This window comes from Centruroides vittatus, unplaced genomic scaffold (assembly GCF_030686945.1).
Source record: "Centruroides vittatus isolate TY-2023 unplaced genomic scaffold, ASM3068694v2 contig_1042, whole genome shotgun sequence".
In the NCBI taxonomy this organism is placed as follows: Eukaryota; Metazoa; Arthropoda; class Arachnida; order Scorpiones; family Buthidae; genus Centruroides; species Centruroides vittatus.
In genome coordinates, this window is record NW_027120674.1 from 1,231,631 (window position 1) to 1,255,564 (window position 23,934).

The window sequence follows — 23,934 nt, forward strand, 5'->3', positions numbered from 1 at the left end:
AATGGACAGTAGAAATGAACGAGTTTATCATCCGTACTTATTACACCATCACAAAACTCGAAACAAACATGACAGCATACAGACAACAACTACGCCATAGATTCACACAACAGTATCCTCATCTCACTGTCACCGAACAAAGGGTTGTTGATCAAAAAAGAACAATTATACACAACAACCTTATTCCACAAACAACACTTGAACTTATCAAACAACAGGTCGCTGATCAAATACATCAACAGACAGAAACATCTAACATTAATGAAGATCATGTAACCTGTCAGGATAATCCAGCAACAAGCATTGATAATAACACACATACAACAATTACCACTAATGATACTACAGACACTTCCTCATCCATCACTGATAACATAGACTTGGATTTAGTTAATACGCTCTCACTTATATTTCAGGAAACACTCACTAAATATACAGGTACAGATCCCACACAACGACCACGAATACCAAAAATCAACACGTCAAAGGAAGTAGGAAAAACACTAAATTATGTAAACACTCACTTACTACCACACTACATTCATTCAATTTCTACACTCGCAGACATTCATACATTAGTTTATGCTGGGGCAGTCACAGTAGTGACACACCATGGACTGAAAGTACAATCACAGACAAATACACAGAAAACACAATTCTATCACAAGCCTGCCTGGCAGAGAAGAATAGAAACACAAATAAATGACATTAGACAGCAATTAGGCAGGCTAACACAATACACTAAAAACAACATAACACCCAAATTAAGGAAACAGCTCAAAAACATTTTCAAGAAAATAAAAACACACACAAAACATGAACATCACAACACACGCATTACAGAATACATTGATACACTAAAACAAAAACTTGCTGCCAAAGCACGTAGACTCAAACGATACAAAACATGTACACTACAAAAACAACAAAATAAATTATTTACAAACAATGAAAAACTCTTTTACAGACAAATCAATAACAAAGCAAACACTGATACACAGCACAGTGGCACACCAACAGAAGAAGAACTCACAACATATTGGTCTTCTCTTTGGTCCAGTGCTGTCACGCACAATGCTGATGCAGGCTGGATCGAGGAGGAGAACAGAAACTTGCACAACATACCAACTATGCCCTGTGTTGAAATAAACATACATGATTTCCAATACACTGTTAACAGAACACACAACTGGAAGACACCTGGTGTAGACAACATTCACAATTTATGGTACAAAAAGTTTACATCACTGCACCAGGAACTAGCTAAACATCTAACACACATCATCATCAATCCACAAGACATGCCAAATTTTCTTACTCAGGACATCACCTACATGAAACCTAAAAACAACAATACCACAGACCCCACACAATACAGACCAATTACATGTCTTCCAACACTCTACAAATTATTGACATCCTGTATTGCAAACAAAATATACAAACATGTTGAAGAACACGACATTCTAACAGAACAACAAAAAGGTTGTCGTAGAAACCACAGGGGATGCAAAGAACAGTTACTCATAGATTCAGTCATTCTACGGCAAGCACACAGACAACACAGAAACATACACATGGCATATATAGACTACAGAAAAGCATTCGACAGTGTTCCACACAGTTGGCTGCTACATATCCTACACATGTACAAAATACATCCATCACTCATTGCATTCTTTCAAAACACTATGCAGCACTGGAGAACAACACTACATCTCAGGGCCCATAACACTTCCATACAAACAAACCAAATTTTTATTAGGCGAGGAATATTTCAAGGAGATTCCTTGAGTCCTCTCTGGTTCTGCTTAGCCCTGAACCCATTATCCAACATGTTAAACAACACGCAATATGGTTACAATATTAGACACAAAAAACAACACAGTTTACACTGTCACATCTCATGTACATGGATGACGTAAAACTTTATGCATCCACACAAAAACAACTTCATCAACTCCTACAAATCACACATTCATACACCAAGGACATACAAATGGAATTTGGCCTAGATAAATGCAAAACACTTCACATAGAAAAAGGAATCCTGAAGAAAGAAGATTTTGCACTTGGAAATGGAGACATTATTGAATCCATGGAACAGGGCGAGTTCTACAAGTATTTAGGATTCCAACAGGCCAAACTAACAGAACATACACAAATAAAGCAAAGATTAATTAAAGAATACCAAAGTAGGTTAAATGCTATTCTCAGAACACAATTAAATGCAAAACACACAGTTAAAGCAATAAACACATATGTCATCCCAGTACTCACATATTCTTTTGGAGTTATACATTGGACTCACACAGATCTCGAGCAACTCCAAAGGAAAACAAGAACAACACTTACTAAGCATAAACAACATCATCCTAAATCCGCCACAGAAAGATTAACCCTTCCACGTAAAGATGGCGGACGTGGTCTGATTGACATAGTTAACCTTCACTACAAACAAATACAGTCACTGCGAGAGTTTTTCTACAAAAAACAAGAAACATCACAATTACATAAAGCAGTAACTCTAGCAGACTCGAATAACACACCATTAAACTTACACTCACATCATATGGACACAACACAACATATAAAAAGCATAGACACCATTAAGCAATCGTGGGCTCGAAAGGCACTCCATGGCAGGCATCCTTATGATCTGGCCCAGGATTTTGTTGACAAAACTGCGTCAAACAGCTGGTTAGCTCGGGGATGCCTCTTTGGGGAGACGGAAGGATTCATGATCGCCATACAGGATCAGGTCATAAATACTAAAAACTACAGAAAACACATACTCAAAGATGCAACACTCACAAATGACACATGCAGAAAATGTCACATCATGCCAGAAACTATACAACACATCACTTCTGGTTGCAAGCTCTTGGCACAGACAGATTATTTACACAGACATAATCAAGTAGCAAATATAATACACCAAGAGCTTGCAAAGAAACACAAATTAGTAGACATTCACGAACCATACTACAAATACATTCCACAGACAGTATTGGAAAACAACACGCACAAAATGTACTACGACAGAGCCATAATCACAGATAAAACAATTTACCACAACAGACCAGACATCACACTCATTGACAAACACAATAAAATCACATACATTATAGACATATCCATTCCAAACACTCACAATATACAAAACGCATGCACTGAAAAAATTAGCAAGTACACAGAACTCGCCCAGGAAATAAGGCATCTGTGGAGGATGGATAGGGTGCTTATTGTACCTGTTGTTCTCTCCTCTACAGGTGTCATACCACACACACTACACAAAAGCCTGGGCACATTACAATTGAATAGAAACACATACATCACACTACAGAAGGCCACTATATTGAATACATGTCACATTGTGAGAAAATTTTTGAATACAGACACACACACTGATACACTTCTTTAATTTCTGTTTTGGTTACTATGCCTTGACTTTGGTCCGGCATAGTACACAGCCACCGGTGTTAACCGAGTATATCTCACTTAACCCAACATAATAATAATAGTGACTGATCACTACACAAATAAAAAATGATTAGCCATGTCAGCCAATCTTGATTGATCAGTTATAAATTATAACTGATCAGTTAAAATTGAAACCATATCACAATCATGTGTAGATTTAGTTTTGCCATCTGTGATAGAAATAAACAATGTTGTCCAGATGACAAGATTTTTACAAATACATTGTAGATATTTTGAGACACACTAATGATGCCATAGAACATTAACTGTATTTACTAAAAAACACTTTAAAGTAATGTATTTATTAATTTGTTTATCTATAAATTAATTAAATTAAAAATGCTAAATTTTATTGTGATTTATTAAATATTATATTAGATTTTAATTTAATTTGTATAAATATGATAAATTTGACACTAAACAATATTAATATTCTTATCTTTTCAGTACTTCTATTCTATTAAAGATATTTCAATTGGAGGTCAATGCATTTGTTATGGTCATGCTAAATATTGTCCTGTTCATCATGTTACCAAGGTAAACAGTTTAAAACTAAAATTGAACTGAAAAATAAATTTTAATTCCTAATATTTTATAACATTATATTTTTTGAATATGATTTTTACAAGAACTGTTACCAAAGCTGTGCATTAATAAATTTCCTTTAAAATATTTACCTAATAGCATTCCTTAATACTTTTTAAACTAAAAAAAAAAGATAATACTAACTTATGTTGTTTTTGTTATAGATATATCTGGATATTTTATTTAGATATTAATATATTATAACATAGATATTTCAAAAATATATATTGTTTAAAGTAGAAAGATTAATTTTTATTTTTATCATTTCTAGATTATTTTTGCTTTATTTTTAAGTCATCTTTTAACAAGATGTCTTACTAAGACTAATGTGCAGAATATTTGTGTGTATAATACACTTCATTTATAATAAGTAAGAAAAACAAATTGATAAAATAGATTAAATGAAAATAAATTATAAATGTTTTTTAAATATTGTGGTTTTAACATCATGTTCAACTACTGAATACACTGGGTTGTATGTATAGAAAACCTTCTTACTTGAACCAAATAACCGGAATAAATTGTTTCTTAGGTGCAAACGTTTTCGACGCCCCTTCTGGGCTCTTCATCAGGCATTCCAAATCCATCGCTAGCTGCTCTTTAAATTTTAAAGCTTCTTTAGAACGTATTCTATTCTGTATTCTTAATGCGCATGCATTCCTAGTATATTCAAATATCGTGAGCATCCATGTCGTTCAAAATGCATACAGATCCCATTTCCAATGAATATAAACGTGTATAAAATAAATATAAAATAATTTAAATATTATCGTCCATTAGAACCTGCCATGCGGTGGAAAGTGTTAATTCTTCTTTATAATTAATACTTTTGGATTTTCCTTTTGCTTTTCTAGATAAATTTCTAGATAGTATTTTCTTTAAGTTTTTCAGTTTTTCTTGCTTTCTAAGTTACACATTCTTCTGGTATCCAATGTATATGATTATTTAGGTAGTTTTTGAATATTGTGGACATTTGTTTTGTGTTTTGATTAATGTTTTTTTTTTTTAAGTACAAAAGGCTATTTGACTGGATGCAATAAATTGCAATTTGCTTTATCTGTTCTAATAGAAAAGGAAATATAATTGTTAGTTCAGAAAAAAAAATTATTTCTAGTGTCACTCCCTTTAACAGCACTTCCAGTGGTACAGGATCGCAAATGTTTACCTGGTGGTGTTCTTGATAACATAGCCGTCTTCTTAAAAGCTGCTTCTTTTTCTTTGGCACTATCCCGATTCACACACTCTTTAGATTTAACAAACTCATCCATAATAAAGACCAATTACTAAAACTTAGCCGTAACAGGTACTACTCCCCTTCAAAATGCGCCAACAACCTCCAACTATGATTGCTGTTATTTATTTATTTATTTTTTAGAATTCTTGTTCTCATTTTTTAAATTTCTGTATTCACGTTCTTCCATTTTTCTGTTCTACTGTAACTGAAGGTCAGTGAAACTGGTCAAAAACGTTCTTATTTTATTAAATTCATAGCTGGATTTTAAAGGTGTGATTTTTTTTTGGTCACTGCTCTTTCAAAAATGTATTATTGACATGAAATAGTTTGCTCTATTGTTGTTATTATTTTTTAAATTTATAAAGAAAATATTAACTGTAGAATTTTTATAGAAACATCAATGTCAATGTGAGCATAATACTTGTGGAGAAAATTGTGAAATGTGCTGCCCTTTGTATAACCAGCAACCTTGGAAAGAAGGCACGAAAAAAAATGGTGCAGAATGTGAATGTAAGGATTAATTAGTTATAATCTAATATATAGTTTTAAATCACATTTCCATTTTGCTCTATGAGATAGCTGTCACAATTGAAATTCTAATTTATTTGCTGTTTGGGAAATTATTGATATTTTCCAAACAACAATAAATAAGAATGGTTCTTATTAGCTATCATTGATCTATTCAGTTTAGTAAAAATATAAAATTATCAATAAGTCAATTATTTTTACAAAAATTAAGCAAAAACAAACTACATTTTCATATATGCCAAAGACAGAGTTTGAATTATTTCATTCATCTTTCAGTTCTATCTCAGGCTACTGTGAAAAATGCAGTTGTGTTGAATAGCCATGAGGATGATGATACAATACGATTAAGACAGTGCAAAATTAAAATAACAATGATAACACAAGGATTTAATAAGAAATGATAACACAATGCACAAAAAAAAGGACTTTGGATTCCAACTCTAAGGCATTTGCCAAGAAAACAAAAAAAAACAGACTTGACATGTGGACTCATATGACAAAACAAAAAGATTCCTCCTAAGTTTTAATTAAGTATCTGACTTTGGTATAAAGAGAGCCACTTTCTTGTGTAAAGGTTAATAATTAGAAATTAAGTTTGAATTCAATTGAATAATTTAAAAAATTTTGGTTAAAGAAGAGATTGATCAAAAATAGCTGGATAATACCCCAAAAAATAATCCAGCAGTTTAGGCTTAAGTTAGGTGAGCTGGTTATGTTATATATATTCTTGAAACTTTTATGGAAGACCATTCATATGTAGTTTTGTAACTTTTCAACAGGCTTTTTTCTATGTTATCACTGATTATATCTACTATGCATTGCACATTATATATCATTATCTAACTATAATCAAATTTTAACCTTATCTTTACAGTTTTCTATGCAATGCTGGGTATTTGGGCTAGTTATATATAATAAGCTGAATTAATCAATTCACCTTTAGCAGTGGATGAAGTTGAAAAAATGCTAATGTTTTTAACTTGGCTAATAGGTCATCTTCAGGCATGAGACAAATGAAAGTGTTGTTAGGAAGTGTTGATTAGAAAAACAGATGGAACAGGGTAAACAAACAAAGGCATTACAATGATGGTGGTTAGTGTAGAAATTAGTGATGGGATGATACCAAAATTTCTCCTGATTCTGATGCTGTTAAAAACTCCTAATTCTTATTCTTTTGAATACTTTCTAAAGTTTATTTTAGTTTACAAAAAGTTAACAATTTACATTATAAGCATGTCACATTCATTAATTAATAAACATCAAGCTTAAGGACGAAAAAATGATTGGGGGAATCCAAAATCAATCTTTCAAAAGGAACCTGAAAAGAAACCTGAAAATCTCAGGACCCCTGCTACAGAACGTCACATTTGACTCTTTTCTCAGAGAAGATTTCGGCCAAACCAGGTGCTATGCTTACGCCAATGACGTTTTTATGCTTTTGGGAGGTCAGTCCAGGGCTGACCTCGAGAGCAAGGCTAGCAACTTGTTATAAAATATCCACAATTGGGGTAACAAGCACAAGTTGCGCTTCAACCCGCAGAAGACAAGGGCAATCGTGTTCAATCGATCCGGTCAACCCAACTTGTATTTACGTCCACCTCATTTCAAAATGCAAGATAAAACGATTTAAGTGGAGAAAACCTTGAAGTATTTGGGCTTGATCCTCAATTTCCACCTTTCTTGGGACGCTCACATAGACTACATCGCAAGCCAAACAGGCCTCGTACTGCAATCTTTCACCCAGGTAGCCAAGAGAGACTGGGGCCTCTCTGCGGGTGCGATGCCGGCAATCTACGATGGGCTATACCTACCAGTTATTGCCTATGTGTGTGGTACCTGGGGATGGGCCACACACAAAGTCCATATCAACAGGAAGCTTGTATCATCCCAAAGACGTGCTCTCATTCTAATAACAAAAGCATTTCGCACCACTAGCAACCGCTACCTTCAGGTGGTGGCGAGGAAACCACCTGTGGACCTTGTCATTAAACAGCGACAGCGTTATCATCATCTTAAATGGGGTGAAACTATACAGACCTCTGTGCGTACAGTTAACCACATTGATATAGAGTGGCCCTTTCCCTACAAGGATCTGTCATCACCTGAAACTACAAACTTCTGCATTATCAACAACACTTTAAGTACTGAGATAAATGTTTATACTGATGGTTCTCGAATTAATGACTTGACTGGATGCAGCTATGTAATTTATGTTGAAAACACCGAGACCTATCATCAAATCCACAAACTCAGTAATGATTGCAGTGTTTCAAGCTGAACTGTTCGTAATAAAGATGGCTATCAATCACATAAACAGTAATTACAACAATTCTTTCATCTCTATTCATACTGACTCCCTCTCAGCCTACAACCTTATTATGAACAATAAACTCCATTCTCTTGCTCAACGTATTCATAATTCCATACGGAATTCTACAAACAAATTCAACATCTCTTGGGTAACAGCCCACTAGGGAATGGTGGGCAACGAGAGGGCAGACCACCTAGCGAAACAGGTTGCCATGAATGAATCACTTCCTATCTCATATAGTAAGATCAGTCAGTGCACACTTTGCTGGATGCTGTGGGAGAATACATTACAACTGTGGCAGAATACTTGGGATCAACAAAACCACCATCTTATGTACCAATTCATCCCAGACCTGAAGAATTTCATCAGTAACAAGTGGTATACCCCTGACTACTGCATGACACAAATCTTGATGAATCATGGCAAATTCACGAGCTACCTCACGAGATTTACTTAGCAGGACTTGCAACATGTGCCCAACTTGCTTCACGGAAGATGGTTCCATCCATTACCTCTTTTACTGTATGATACTCGATTGTGAAAGACTACAACTACAACTTCTGCTTGAGGAACAGGGGATTGCTTGGCCATGTGCCCCATCTGATATTTGGCTTACTAAAGAAATCTACCAGGCTTTCAAAAATCTAGCAAGACAAATAAATTATGTCAAGCATAGCAATACCTTCAATTAATATCAGCACCACTCTGCTTGGCATTGGGTTGTATTGTGACTGTTTACTACAACCACGTTTTGGGAATCATTTATAGAGGCATGCTTCCAGGTTACACCTCACCACTAATCTTATTGTGAAGGCTGGCTTTTTGGACAACCATGGACATACTTTGCAACACACAACAAACCAGCCGTGTATTTCAACAACTGTTGAAAATCCTCCACGTGCAAAATATGTCGCGTAGTGACCTCCCTATGCTTTGGGATGCTTGTAGACATCCTGTTCTTCTCTTCACGCGCAAAGTTGTCGCATGTTGAAACTTTCTTACCATGTAAGTTCGCATGGAGTCCACTCTTGGATATACCTACTCCTTTTCTTTATTGTATATTGTTTGTATACACTATTCATATATTCTTTTTCCGGTAATGCTTGTTGCGGGGCCAGGAAAATGTACAATTTTGTATGAAATAAAATAAAAAAATGACTGGAAAATGACTAGAATGACTGGGCAGGTTGAGACATAGTTCTGATAATAATGGCCACTAGGCAATCTATTTCAATACTGGGAAATTTGCAAAGGAAGACAAAATTATAACAGATTCTTTATGTTTCATGAGCCTCTGACTGAAGCATTTGGAAACATTTGACATATCGATGTCAGTCTATATTGACATATTGCTTTATTGATGTCAGTCTCCTTGTTTATGTTTGGGATGATATACACATGCTACTACTTCATTTGTCATTCATGATCGTCTTTATTATTCCATACGAGGTGATATAGGGTTGGGATGTATTTTATCATTATCATTATCATCATTAATGGACTTGAAGATAGATATAAAAAAATTTGGAGTATGTGAACATGGAGAAGGAAGTGGATTGTTTACATTTATATGTATTTTGGCCAGTATATTGGATTGTTCTCAAAGAGGATGTTATGGAGTCTGACCTATTAGTAAGACAAATCCACACAAAAGTCTACCCAAAACAAACATTCCAATTATGATACATTTCACTTCCTTCTTTGAGCCCTTCAGCTAAAAAACTGCAGCTTTCTATGCACTAATTAACTGTGCCTACACTCACTGTTATAAGCTTACAGATCTGTTTGCACTTAAATAGGATTATCAGTCTAATGTTACAAAATGGTAGAAACATCTTAATACTGATGTAGATTGGCAAGTGGTCAAAATCACTAGAACTATCTCTATCCTTCCCATGCCAGCAATGTAGAAAAGTGTAACATTTATAATAATACTATTACCTTGGTCATATCAGTTAAGGGAGCAGAGGATTTGATTTACTCAAAATTTTACAAAAATAAAAATACAAGTACAAAGTTTTAATTTGCCATCAGTAATGATTTGTTAACCTTTTTTGTTTCTATTTCTGATTGGTTTGTTCTTGCTTTTTTCCTAAATTTTTTCCACTGTTTTCTCAAATTTAGGAAGGGCAGATGTCATCCTGCTTCTTTGACTTGTACATCTATGATCATTATCAACATAAGTTTAAATAGCAGGGACATGGACTTCCCCTTCCCTTTCTGGCCATATCTCATTAGTCTTTTGCACCAATTGTCATCATTGTACTCAACCTTTTCTTGCTTGTTTACTCTATCCCATCTTTTTTCCTAACCAACACTGGTATTCTACTTTCTTCTGTCCACATCTGAAGATGGCCTGTTAACTGAATCAAAAACATTAGTATTCCTCCAACTTCATTCACTGGTAAACGTGCATTGATTAATTCAATAGATAAAATATGATGACTAGTTTATCTTGTTATATAAAATGAGTGATTGATTAATACTAATTAAAATAAATCCTTGTTTTACAATGATTTAATACAAACTAATTTGAAATGAAAATTTTCTAGTAATATACTTTTCCAAGTTTTGAAAAATTCTATACAGTAGAGTCCCACTAGTCCAAACTAATTGGGACCGAGCCCTGTTTGGATTAACAGATTTTTGGATTAGCCAAATAATTGAAATAATGCAGAAGCAATCAGTAAAACAAGTCTGGTTTATATAGATTCTACACCATCAATGATGTCAGCACCCCACCCTTTATTTCATCTGACTTGTACTCAATAGAGGGTACAAACAGTTAACAAAAATAAGTTTTGCAATTTTAAAATGGCAATCTGCCTTAAAATTGTTTTAACTGCAAAAAACATTGTTTTTAATACACAGTTCAGAATTCCAATTAGTTGACCGATGTACTGTGTGAGTTAGCACACTTAATTATGGATGTTGAATGTACTCTTTGCTCTACATTATTTTAGTTTAGTTTAGTCTGCTGCTACAATGCCCATGAAACAGAAACACACAACATGTACTTTGAAAGATAAGCTGGATGTTTTGAAATGGCTGGACATGGGTGAAAGTGCAACGGAATTGGCAGTAGAGTTTGGCGTAGGCAAGGCCATAATAACTGACTTGAAAAAACCGCGCAAAGATTGAGCAGTTTTTGTGCCTCTACTTCAGAAAAATCAGTTGAAAATCGAGCAATAGCAAGGTCTTCAACATTTGACAAGCTTGATGAAGCCTTATTCACATGGTTCACTCAGGAAAGAGAAGGGGAACACCTCTATGTGGACCTGTTGGAGAAAATTTCCTCTCCACCGACCAAAACTTGTTTGGATTAGGTGGATGTTCAGATTAGCGGTGTTCGAACAAGCAGGACTCTACCGTTTTCCATATTAAAAAGGAAGAAGACAATATTGTTTTGTTATTTTTCTGAAAAATTGCTACTAACTTATAGAAATGTTTTAAATTTACGATTTCTAACATTTTTGAAAATTACTGGAGGTATCAAAAATGATGAGAGACATATGAATGAAGTTTCCAGCATTTTTAAATTTTCAAATAATATTTTCTAATATCAAAATGTTTTAAGGTATGTAAAACAAAAAAGTTTTGAAATTTTTTTGAAATTCTGAGATGTAAGTTTTGAAGATTTAAAATTTTTATTATTAAATATAGACTCAAATTTCTAATACGTTAGAACTATGAAACCCATTTTGATAATTAAATAAGTTAATACATAAAATAATGAAAAAATATAAACTATTGCAAATAAATATTTTAATGAGAAATACTGTAAGGTATGCTAGTTTTATTTTTTATTCCATATTTCTATGTTAATATAGCATGCCAGTGTTTTGGACATGCAGAAAGATGTTATTATGATCCAACTGTTGCAAGAAAGAAATTGAGTCTTAATACTTTTGGAAAATATGAAGGTGGTGGAGTATGTATAAAATGTCAGGTAGGAATATGAAACAGTAATTATATTACATTTAATGTAATTTATATACATATGAAAAATAATGCAGTAAAAATAAGTAAAAATAGTTTTGTATCTAAAATATCTATTAGCTATTTCATCAAATTTACATGAAACTTGTAATACTATACATTTAAAAAGATTGTTACATACCGTATTTTACGGACTATAAGACGCACTTTTTTCTTCGAAAAATTGCCTCCAAAATTCAGGTGCGTCTTATAGTCTGTAGCATCTTATAGTCCGTAAAATACGGTATATCCCGGTGTATATTTTCATTTAAAAATAATTTTTGAATTATATCTTGCGTATAAAAAACTATTAAACATTTAAAACATTTTTTCTTAGAAATACTGTAAAAATTTAGAATTTATTATACTTATATTTTATTGTGTATTACAGAATTTATGTTATTTTGTATCACATTGTATACACTTGTGCTATTTTTATGCATTTGAGAGTTTTCAAATAATTTTAAAATGGTCCTTTCCTCATATTCCATTTTGGAACACATTAACTTGAAGATCTATGTAAATCAAAAGTGTTTGTATTTTATCTGCATTAACCTATGCTGGAATTTTGTTCATAGGGTTCAGAGGTTTGCATCTTTTATAAATACATATTGAAATTTTATATTAAAAGTAATTAATGTAAACAACTAAAAGATGTTACTTCAAAATTTTGCAATATAAAAACTTTAAAGATGGAACTTAGAAATATAACTGAAATTACTACTATCCGGAACCTATAACTGGTGCGTAACACGTATATACTATATATATAGTGCAGTCGACAAATGTTTTCGAGCTATCACTTCGCTCTTCCTCAGGTCAGTTGACCTGAGTATAGTAGTGGATTTCACCCTGGTGCTGCAATCAGAGAAATTTTTTCTAATTGTATAACTGAAATTATGTAAAAACCACATTTTACTAAAATATTAACTTTTCAAAGCACAATTCTTCTTAATCAGATGTCTGAAGTTGAGAATTGAAGAATAGATATTGAACAACCAAAGTTTGTAGAGACTGGCAACATACAGAAGATATTGTTGTGTTGTTTTTCAACAGATTAATGATTACTAAAGAATCGATAGAGAATAATGTATTCTAAGATAAATAGCTTAAGTTAACCACACTGCAGTGACCGACAGATATATCCGTGAAGGGCAATCGAGTGCCACTTGTGAACGACGGCTATATCTGTGTCAGGTAATGTGGACCATCAGAAAAATTATTAAAATTGAGATTTATAATATACTAGCTGACCCAGCCACGCGTTGTTGTGGCTCAAAATGTATCTATTATAAATGTATAACATTTCCCCCGTGGGGAGAATTTCAAAAAATCCCTTCTTAGTGTACATTCTCTTGACGTACCCTATTAAAACGCAATCAAAAACGCGTCTAAAATAGTATAATAAAAGCAGAGTTCTTCACAGTAAGCCTTAATCCTGTCCCTCTCCCCCGCAAGGAAATATCAAAAAATCCCTTTTTAGTGTATATTCTGTTGACGTAACCTATTAAAACGCAAAAAACCGCATCTAAAATAGTGTAATAGAAGCCGAGTTCTTCACGGTAAGCCTTAATCTTGTCCATCTTCCCCCAGTAGGAGGAATTTCGACATGTACATTATATAAAAAACACGTGGTATTCGAATGCAACGTTGTGTCAAAATTTCAAAGGAATCGGTAGGAACAAACGAACGTTATATTTTATTTATATAGATAGATAGAAAATGATCTGCTTTAGTCCATTCTCACAGAAAATCAAACTTAGGTCATTGGAAGTTAGTGCCATCTGTTGGACATAAAAGCCTTAATCCATATATAAATATATATATTTTTGGAAGGGGGAAATGGTGGTCTTCATATGCCACAAACCTTCGCGGGAGTGTATTAAACAACTTCCCGAAGTTTCATGGCAATCGGATAAATGGTGTGGTAATGCATGAAGGGCAAACACACACACAGACAGACATACATTCGTTTTTATATATATAGAAGATTAGATATACAAATATACACACCAACTGAAACCGAATATTAAGCAAATATATACCCACAACTGCTGTAAATGATCGGGCTAAATTTGGATATAATGATTATAAATTAGTAAATTCTTCCAGTTTAATCTAAATTAATTAATTAAATATTTATTATTATTAATTATAATACGAGATGGCACCTAATGCCACACACTAGTGCCAAATTCATTTCTAATTTATAATCATTATATCCAAATTTAGCCGAATCATTTACGGCAGTTGTGGGTGTATATTTTATATTAGATATTTTTTATAGATTAAATGTACTTATTGTCAAATAAAAAATATAAAATGTATTTTAATTTGTCATATACAGTTTAACAATAAATGGAATGGAAAAATATACTTTTACTGTATTCTATAGTTAATGCATTTAATCCATTAAAAAAATATCTAAAATATTATATATTCCAATTTAATAATTTTTCTGACATTGGGTCATATTGACCTGATATGAATATTTGTTTCAAATAGTAATATGAGTAATTACAGATATTGGCAATGTTGTTCTATTTGTAAATTCTGTATATTTATATAAATTTTACTAAATGCTTGCAACTTTTATAATAAATACCACAGAGTACTTACCTGATTTACATTCAAAAATAAAGCATCTTCAGCAATAATTTAGAACTTTAATAATGCTTTATTAGGGTGAAAATTATGCAAATTGATATAAATTAATTGCTAAACTTTAATAAATGTAGAGAAACCTAATAATAACTCTATAATAACAAAATAATAGATTATTTTGTTATTTGAGCATTCTTTGTTTACAACGTATCAAATGCTTAATACTTAGATAATATTTACATAATTTATATAAATTTTCAATTGAATTTTACAGCATCACACAATTGGTATAAACTGTGAGAAGTGTGAAGATGGCTATTTTAGACCATTAGGTATAGCACATAATAGTTCTTTTCCTTGTCACGAATGTTTTTGTACTGGACCCGGAGTCACTGGTGTATGTGTTAAAGATGACTCATATATAATGGACGGTTTGGTATGTGATTTTGTTACCAATTACAATTGTTTTAGTGTATTTGAATATATTTTTAAAAATAATAACAATAATAATACAGAATAAAATTTTATAGAAATTTTCTATAAAATATATTTTTTTATTAATAAAAAGCTTAAATTAATTCTTTTTGTAAAAGTATTTTGGTAAGTTGAATAGTAATCAAAGTTATAATCAAAATTAAATGTTCTATCATAAAAATATTTATGTAGAAATTTTTATTTTTTTATTATAATTCAAGAACACAAATACTTTTTCTTACAGAATACAATTCTTATTTCTTTTCAATATCTTATTGTTTTGATTTATAATGCGTATTTATTGTTTATTATTATATAAGATAAATCTACTCTATATATTTATAAAATACTTAAAATCATTACAACATTTTTTTATATGATGGAAAAAAATAAAAACAGTGACATCAGGAATCATTGAATTATCACAAAATTTTTGAATAAGTGAAAAAAATAAGCTGGGGATTAGATTGAAGAGGAGAAAGTTAAGTAGTTTCCTCCAAAATTGGTATGATAAATCCAGATTAATAGCCAAAAAACATATTATTCCTCTTTTATTGTTTTGCATTGTCTGTTGTAATTGTTGAAGAGTTCTGCCATATTTGGCTGCAGTGATGGTCACATAGTGCAATGGAATGTGTCCAGAAGTTCAAATTGAAAGTGTTTGATCATCCACAATACAGCTCAGACTTAGCACTGAGTGATTTCCATCTGTTCACTCACTTGAAGCAGTGGATAGAAAGACAACAGTTCCAAACTAACAAGGAGTTGAAGCCTACCATTCTGACTGAGAATTGACTGAGCAACCTGGTGGCAACCTTGTTTGATGAGGGTATAAAAAAGCTGATATGACAAATGCTTAAATTGAAATGGCAATTATATAGAAAAGTAGCTTTTGTAAATAAAACAGTTTTGATCTTCATTGTTCATTTTTTTTTTTGACATATTGGAGGTTGAAAAGAAATACCTCTTGTATATCTCAAGTTGCTATAAGCTCATCAGTTCTTCCAGTTTTTTGGCTAGTTTGACTGTCTTGGCAATTTTTGATCAATTCATATTCCTGGAGTTGTTGCATACATCTTTTGTGTATGTATATATTGACCTATATATTGCTCCTGCATACTCATGCATGGTTTCAAATCTGATGTCTTGTTTCAGAATCTTGTTGATTTTTGTCATTTTGCAACAGTTGATATGTGTTAGGTTTTCATTTGTAATTGATATTGTTATTTTTATCTGTGCAGTTTCTTGCGTTGTTGCAGGTTTTTGGGCTGTACATAATATTTTATTTTTTGTTACGGTATAAGGAATTGGCAGCACGCAAGAAGAGAAAAAGGGTATTTAAGGTAACGCAGATTGGCAACACTACATTCTTTTCTGACAGGTGAGAGGTCACCCAGGTGAAGGAAAAAGCCCTTTGTTCTTTTTTTTCTTTGTGTGTTAAAGTGTTCTAGTGAACCGCATGGTGCGGTTGAAGCGATACCTATACTGACTTGATTTATCAGACTAGAAGTGAAGGAATCTGTTTGCATTGGCTGAAATACCAACCGTGTGATTGGAACGTTTTGTTGGCTTAAATTAATTGTTGGTAGTGGACATTGCCTGATAATTAGTTTTGGTGTTAGACTTCCATGTCTGGGTTGACTGAAGGGACCAGCACTGTAGCAAACTCGTACATCACTGTCTGTATGTATGAGTATGATGTGGTGAACAACATTGTGAATTTTTGTATATATCAATATTTTATTTGTACATAAACTTATTGTTAAGTAACTTTTCTTTGTCTTCCCTTTCATGTGGTAATCATTCACCTTCACAATAGTCTTAATATTGATTATTGTGATTTCCACAACTGTATGTCTGCTTTTAAGAGTTTGATTGCATGAACGCACCAGAGAATTTCTTGTTTCATCTTGTCTTGTTGGAGTCCCAGCCAAGAATGACCATTGTTCACACACATAGCCCTCAAGACCACATTCCTATCTTTTGTTCCAAAGGGATTAGCCACCACCATCCAAGAAGAAAGGGTTGAGAAGGAAGTTTCTAGAAGGGATAAACAATAGACAAAGGAAAGAAAGGAAACTATACAAAATTAATATAAATACATATACACAATATGGCATAATGCCACATCAGGATGAGCTGGCCACATGGAGTTTTCTGAGTTTTCTCCACATCTGTAATGGCTGAATAGGGGCCAGTTACCCTTAAAAAGATCTTGTGGAAGGCATCCCCAGGCAGATTGCCCAAGTATTGTGTTGCTGTAACCTAACAAAACAAACAGTTTTTTGTCTCTGAAAATGTTCACTTCCTTTGGTGGCCAGCTGTAAAAAGTGTTCTACATTGTCCTCACATTCTGTGTCAATCTGGCAGTTCCTGCTGTTTGTCTTCTTGAAATGGTACAGGTAGGAATTAAAATTCCCATGCCCCTGTAATACATTGGATGATCTTAAAGTTGGTTTTGTGTGTTTTCTCGAATGTCAATAGATGGAATGATCTACCAATTTACTATAGTTTAGCAAATTTAAAGAGCTCTTTAATATTTAAAACTAATTTTAATGTGTTGTGAAACCATAAATACAGTTTAATTGTTGTACATCGAGAAATTTTTTTGTTTTATCATTGAATTGTTAATAGCAACCTTGTAATTTGTAATGTATCAGCATTGTATGTAAATTCATTGTATCAGTTCATTATATCTAAGTTGAAAGATAATCTTTCAACTTAGATATTATGCAAGAATATTATGAACTGTACACATTTGAACCAGGTTTTGCAATTTAGAATAAGGAATGCAAATTTTTAGAATTAATTCAAATGAGCATTTAAATTCTTTTTTCATTGTTCTTTTCCTTCTTTCGGAACATTTGTCAATTATTTTTGTTTTAAGTTTATTTTCATATTAACTAGTATTAAAATAAATTAATTACAGATTTGTATTCTATTTGTGATTAGAATTGATTTATTCTAGATACAATTGCTCATAAAAATTACCAAATCACTAACACATACTTAATTTTAATTTATAAATTCTAATAAAGAAATTATTATTTTTTATCATAATTTTGGAATTTGTTTTGATTTTATATTAAGGTATAAAGTTTTTACAAGATTAATTTTTTAAAATTTACAGAAACCAGGTGACTGTTTATGTAAAAAAGGATTTGCTGGAAATAAATGTGATCATTGTGATGTTGGTTATACAAATTTTCCTGAATGTAAACCATGTCCTTGTCACACTGCTGGAACCATTGATGGAAATACATGTGAAGGAAAATGCATTTGTAAGGTGAGATTAGATTTTTACTCATTCTAGAAGTTTGATTCTGGAAAAGCTATTTCAAATTGCTCAAACTGTAGGTTATGACTTGTGAATACTTTATAATACTACATTCAATTATTTACAATAGTTTTCTAACATAGTTAATTTGTTCCTGTCATTATATAGTATTCTGTGTAAGGGTAGCTGTGGTTTTATTGGAAGGTTAAATCCTAATTTTTGAAATCTTCTGGTGATGCATAAGGGCACAGACCCAAGATATGGGATGGGGCTTATATAAATGCAATTCTTTTTTATTATTTATATAAATGGTGAGAAATGCATAGGGTAGGATATACTTACATACAAAATTCAAGTGTATTCAGGTGTGAATACACTTGAATTTTGTAAGTATAACCTGGCGTATTAATAAATTGTAACTCTTTTCGTACCAAATGTTGTAATGATGGTAATATATAGGTTCTACAAATACTAGGTGTACCTGTTAATAATGTGGATTTTGTTCAATAGCTGGCATTACAGATATGTTGATATATATCCAATTTGATACGCATGCCATTTTGTTGAATTGACAACAAGCTTTTAAACTTTATATGTCAAAATTTTTGAAGGGCTTAACATCATGAATATTTTTACACTTAAATATGTTGAATTTTGTCCCAAAAAAGAACATTTGCAGGAAGTTTTAATTTATTACTTTGAAGAAAAGTGCTACTGAAAGTTATTGTATACTTTGGGAAGCTTATGGTAAACATGCCCCATCTCAAGATACTTCAAGGCCAAATCACTTTGGAAAGAAAACAATGCTTTGCATTTGATGGGATCAGGAAGGTGTGGTGTATTGTGAGCTTCTAAAAAGGTGAAACCGTTAATAATGATTGTTATCGACAACAAATAATCAATTTGAACCATGCTTTGATTGTAAAACAATCAGAATGGGCCACAAGACACAACAAAATAATTTTGCTTCATGATAATGGACCATCACACACTTTGGAGCCAGCTAAAGACACGTTAAAAGATTTTTCCTGGGAAGTATTAACTCACTCGCTGTACTCACCAAACCTTGCTCCTGATTTCCACTTGTTCTTATCAATGGCACATACATTTTCTAAGCAGTATTTCAAAACATACAAAGAAGTGGGAAAATGGCTCTCTGAATGGTTTGCCTCAAAACAAAAAAATTTCTATTGGGACAGTATCCACAAATTACCTGAATGATGGGGGAAATGTGTAGCCAGCATGGACATTACTTGGAATAAAGCACTTTTGATGTTTCTTTGAAATTTGTGTTTTCTTTGATTAAAAAATCTGCATTATTAACCAGTACACCTGGTAAGTGCAGCTATGGTATTGTTTATGTAGCCAGGCAGTTGGAATGAAGTAGCCAGTATGATGTGAGGATATAGATTAAACTTCTGATATACACTGAAATAGACTCATTCAAGAATACATTGAAGAAGGTTGTTGAAAATGATCAAAAATGATTTAGTTATTAAAGTATTACTGCGTTTAAGGTTGTTTGGGTTTGTTTGATTTGAGATTGTTAACTAAGTTAATTGAAATATATCTTGATTGTAAATGAAATAGTTAATATAAAAATGATCTGTTACCTATGAGCTATTTCTTTATTTATATACTTCATTCATAATAAATATTTTTTCAAGTATTATATTTGCAAAATTATTTGTAAGTGCTATGAACCTTATTAAAAATTTAATACTTTAATTAAAAAGAAACTAAATTACATTATTTTTTGTAATTTTACTTACATTTATTTTTAAACACAAAAAAATTTGTTTATAATTTGAATTTTTTTTTCTGTAGAAAAATGTTGAAGGTGAACGATGTGATTCCTGTAAACCTGGATTTTATAATTTAGATGTTAATAATCCTGATGGCTGCTCAAAATGTTTTTGTTCTGGTGTGACTCACATCTGTGAATCAAATGATTGGGGAATAGAAATAGTATGATAAATTTAAATGTTTTTATATTTAATTAATTAGTTTATCATAATATTTTTTTAAAGAGAATTTTATTTTGTATACAAAAATATTTTTATACGATAGCGAAGATTAATATTATTACATTATAGCCATATACCTTACCCGTTTTTGCAGAATGCAAGAATTAAATCCCCTGTTTTCAGACTAATTAGAGAATTTTTAGATGGATCTAAAAATATGTTTGATTTCCAGCAAAAACACAAAAAACTGCATCTGCGCCTGTAAATCTCACACGTCATTTTCCCTTAACACTTCCATTGTTAAGGAATACACTTCTTTCATCCCTACGTGGTACCCTACTAACATGCAGTTAAAAATAAAAAATTGCATCTAAAATAGTACAGTAGAAGCTGAGTTTTTTAGGATAAACCTTAATTCTTTCCCTCTCCCCTGGGGGGAATTTCAAAAAATCCCTTCTTATTGTACATTCTCTTGATGTACCCTAACTGTGTACCAAATTTCAACTTTCAACTCCTAACCATTCAGGCTCTGCACTTATTACTATTACATTGTGTTTAGTGGGTTATACTGGGTTGACACCAGTGGCTGTGTACTATGCCAGACCAGAATCAAGGCATAGCAACCAAAACAAAACTAAAATTAAATAAGTGTGTCAGTGTCAGTGTCAGCATTCAGGAATTTCCTAACAATATGGCATGTATTTAATATAGTGGCCTTCTGTAGTGTGATGTATGTATTTCTATTTAATTGTAATGTTCCCAGGCTTTTGTGTAGTGTGTGTGGGTGTTATACTACACAACACCTGTAGAAGAGAGACCGACAGGTACAATAACCACTCTATCCATCCTCCACAGATGCCTTATTTCCTGGACAAGTTCCGTGTACTTGCTGATTTTTTCAGTGCATGTGTTTTGTATATTGTGTGTTTGGAATGGATATGTCTATAATGTATGTGATTTTATTGTGTTTATCAATGTCAGTGTGATGTCTGGTCTGTTGTGGTAAATTGTTTTATCTGTGATTATGGCTTTGTCGTAGTACATTTTGTGTGTGTTGTTTTTCAATACTGTCTGTGGAATGTATTTGTAGTATGGTTTGTAGATGTCTAATAATTTGTGTTTTTTTTCAAGCTCTTGGTGTATTATATTTGCTACTTGATTATGTCTGTGTAAATAATCTGTCTGTGCCAAGAGCTTGCAACCAGAGGTGATGTGTTGTATAGTTTCTGGCATGATGTGACATTTTTTGCATGTGTCATTTGTGAGTGTTGCATCTTTGAGTATGTTTTTTCTGTAGTTTTTGGTATTTATGACCTGATCCTGTATGGTGATCATGAATCCTTCCGTCTCCCCAAAGAGGCATCCCCAAGCTAACCAGCTGTTTGATGCAGTTTTGTCAACAAAATCCTCAGCCAGATCATAAGGGTGCCTGCCATGGAGTGCTTTTTGAGCCCACGATTGCTTAATAGTGTCTATGCTTTTTATATGTTGTGTTGTGTCTGTATGATGTGAGTGTAAGTTTAATAGTGTGTTATTTGAGTCTGCTAGAGTCTGATAGAAACTTACAAAAAAGAATCCAACAGACTAAATCTGGCGTAAATAAACAACCAGATAAATACAACACTACTGACGTCATTTACAAAATACCTTGCACATGTGAACCACTAAAAGCATACATCAGAGAAACAAAAAGAAGATTGGAAACAAGATTAAAAGAACACATCATGGGTTTAAAATATAATAGAATAAACTTTGTTTTTTACAAACATTGCTCGACTCATAACTGCAGCATAGATAAAACTGATGTTAAAATAGTACACAAAGAAAAAATTGGTACAAAAGAAAATTTTTAAAGAAAGCTATGAAATTATTACAGACAAAAATAATATTAACAAGAACCTAAGCATAGAAATTTATAAAAGCTGGTTACAACTATTAAACAGAATATATTAAAAAGATATTTATACAGTTGTAGGCATGGCTGTGTGCAGCATTTTTGGAGGGAGAAGTTACACACTGTGAGACATGCAGGGGAAGCAGACAAGTTAGCAGGGAGGGGAAAGTCAGTGGGAAGATGTAGTGCGGAAGGTGCCAGACAGATGCCCACCAGATACAACATATGTATATATAATAACAGACTGAAGAGGGGAAACAGCCTGAAACGCGTCTCTGTAAAGATTATAGATTAAATAGATGAATTTGCCAAGTGTCTATAAATTCACCAAGTCGTGACACCAAACAAAACTAAAATTAATGACTTATTGACATTAATGGTGGTAGTAGTTAGTCAGTGTGGGCTGACCATCTACCTTGACCTTAAAAATAACACTGTCCTCTCAAATTTCACACAAAACAGATGTTAATTGGTGTAAGCTGAGTTAATTTACTGCAAGTTTCTTAAATATTTAATATGTTTATTTTTGCATTTTTGAATCAAATAACAATAAAATAAACATAAAAAAAGCACTTTCGGAATTCCACAAGTATTTTACATCATTAGAAAGAAGACAAAACAAAGAAATTAAACATATAATAGTTATTTTTGTTATAATGCTAACAGTTTTACAGTTTTAGAATAAAAACACTTGTTTTTAAGTAACATAACTCGTTCTTTTTTTCTTAATGTGTTCTCTAGAGACGGGTGTATAATCTCACTTTGCATGTTGTTCTTCCACAGACATTTTCATTATACTCTGTTTCATGACATCTCACTAACAAGACCTTCAATGAATGGTAACTGTTGTCATCTTTGTACAAGTACAGATTTGTTTGAACACATTTTTCTATTCATGACATGTTTAGCGAAGACATGCATTACATGTTCCCTTTTTCATATCTTTTAATTAACTAACCCAGCATAATTCTGGGAACTTTTTGAAGTTACATTGTATATAATATAATTATAATTATAAAAATGAATAATTAAAATTGATTTGCTTGCTTTTTAATAGGTACGCCAAATGGAAGATTGGATAATAACAGATTTATTACAAAAAATTATTTATCCTGCTATTCCTGAAAATGGAGTTTTAAAAATACAAACTTTACATTTACCAGAAAATATTGAACTATTTTGGCAAGCACCTATATATTATCTTGGTAAAAAGGTTAGTTACATATAAATGATATTAAAAGTATATATTTTATATCTTTGTAGTAGTTTTCTTTTACATTTTTTTATTTTTTCATTTATACTGAGTGATTGTAATTAAAATACTGCAACACTGTCTGCAGAAATATTTAGCAGCCTAAGTGCACCCAAATATATATGGGTGTAAGGAGTTGATTCTGACCCGTTTTTCTTTTTGTTTGGGAATTATTTTTAGTTAGTTTTTTTTTTTTTGATTTTTGGGGCATTTTATTTCATTAAGGATAAACCACGCACCTTACTCAGTCAAAACTCTAAAACTAAAAGCAAAACTTACCTTACTCAGACAACTGCCAAGGGCAAATCAAATATGTCATCAACCTGGAAGTGCCGTCTTGGGGGAGA

General features: G+C 32.3%; 1 protein-coding gene across 1 annotated transcript in view; it reads left to right on the forward strand.

The window, feature by feature from the left end:
• LOC136969945 (laminin subunit alpha lam-3-like) overlaps nucleotides 1-23,934 on the forward strand; it is a 199,819-nt gene that overhangs the window by 44,993 nt on the left and 130,892 nt on the right. Inside the window, exons 7-13 of the mRNA XM_067264272.1 lie at nucleotides 3,931-4,020; nucleotides 5,695-5,812; nucleotides 11,972-12,090; nucleotides 14,998-15,159; nucleotides 18,328-18,483; nucleotides 20,302-20,442; nucleotides 23,393-23,548. Of these exons, the coding sequence (XP_067120373.1) occupies nucleotides 3,931-4,020; nucleotides 5,695-5,812; nucleotides 11,972-12,090; nucleotides 14,998-15,159; nucleotides 18,328-18,483; nucleotides 20,302-20,442; nucleotides 23,393-23,548 (942 nt within the window). The remainder of the gene's footprint in view (nucleotides 1-3,930; nucleotides 4,021-5,694; nucleotides 5,813-11,971; nucleotides 12,091-14,997; nucleotides 15,160-18,327; nucleotides 18,484-20,301; nucleotides 20,443-23,392; nucleotides 23,549-23,934) is intronic.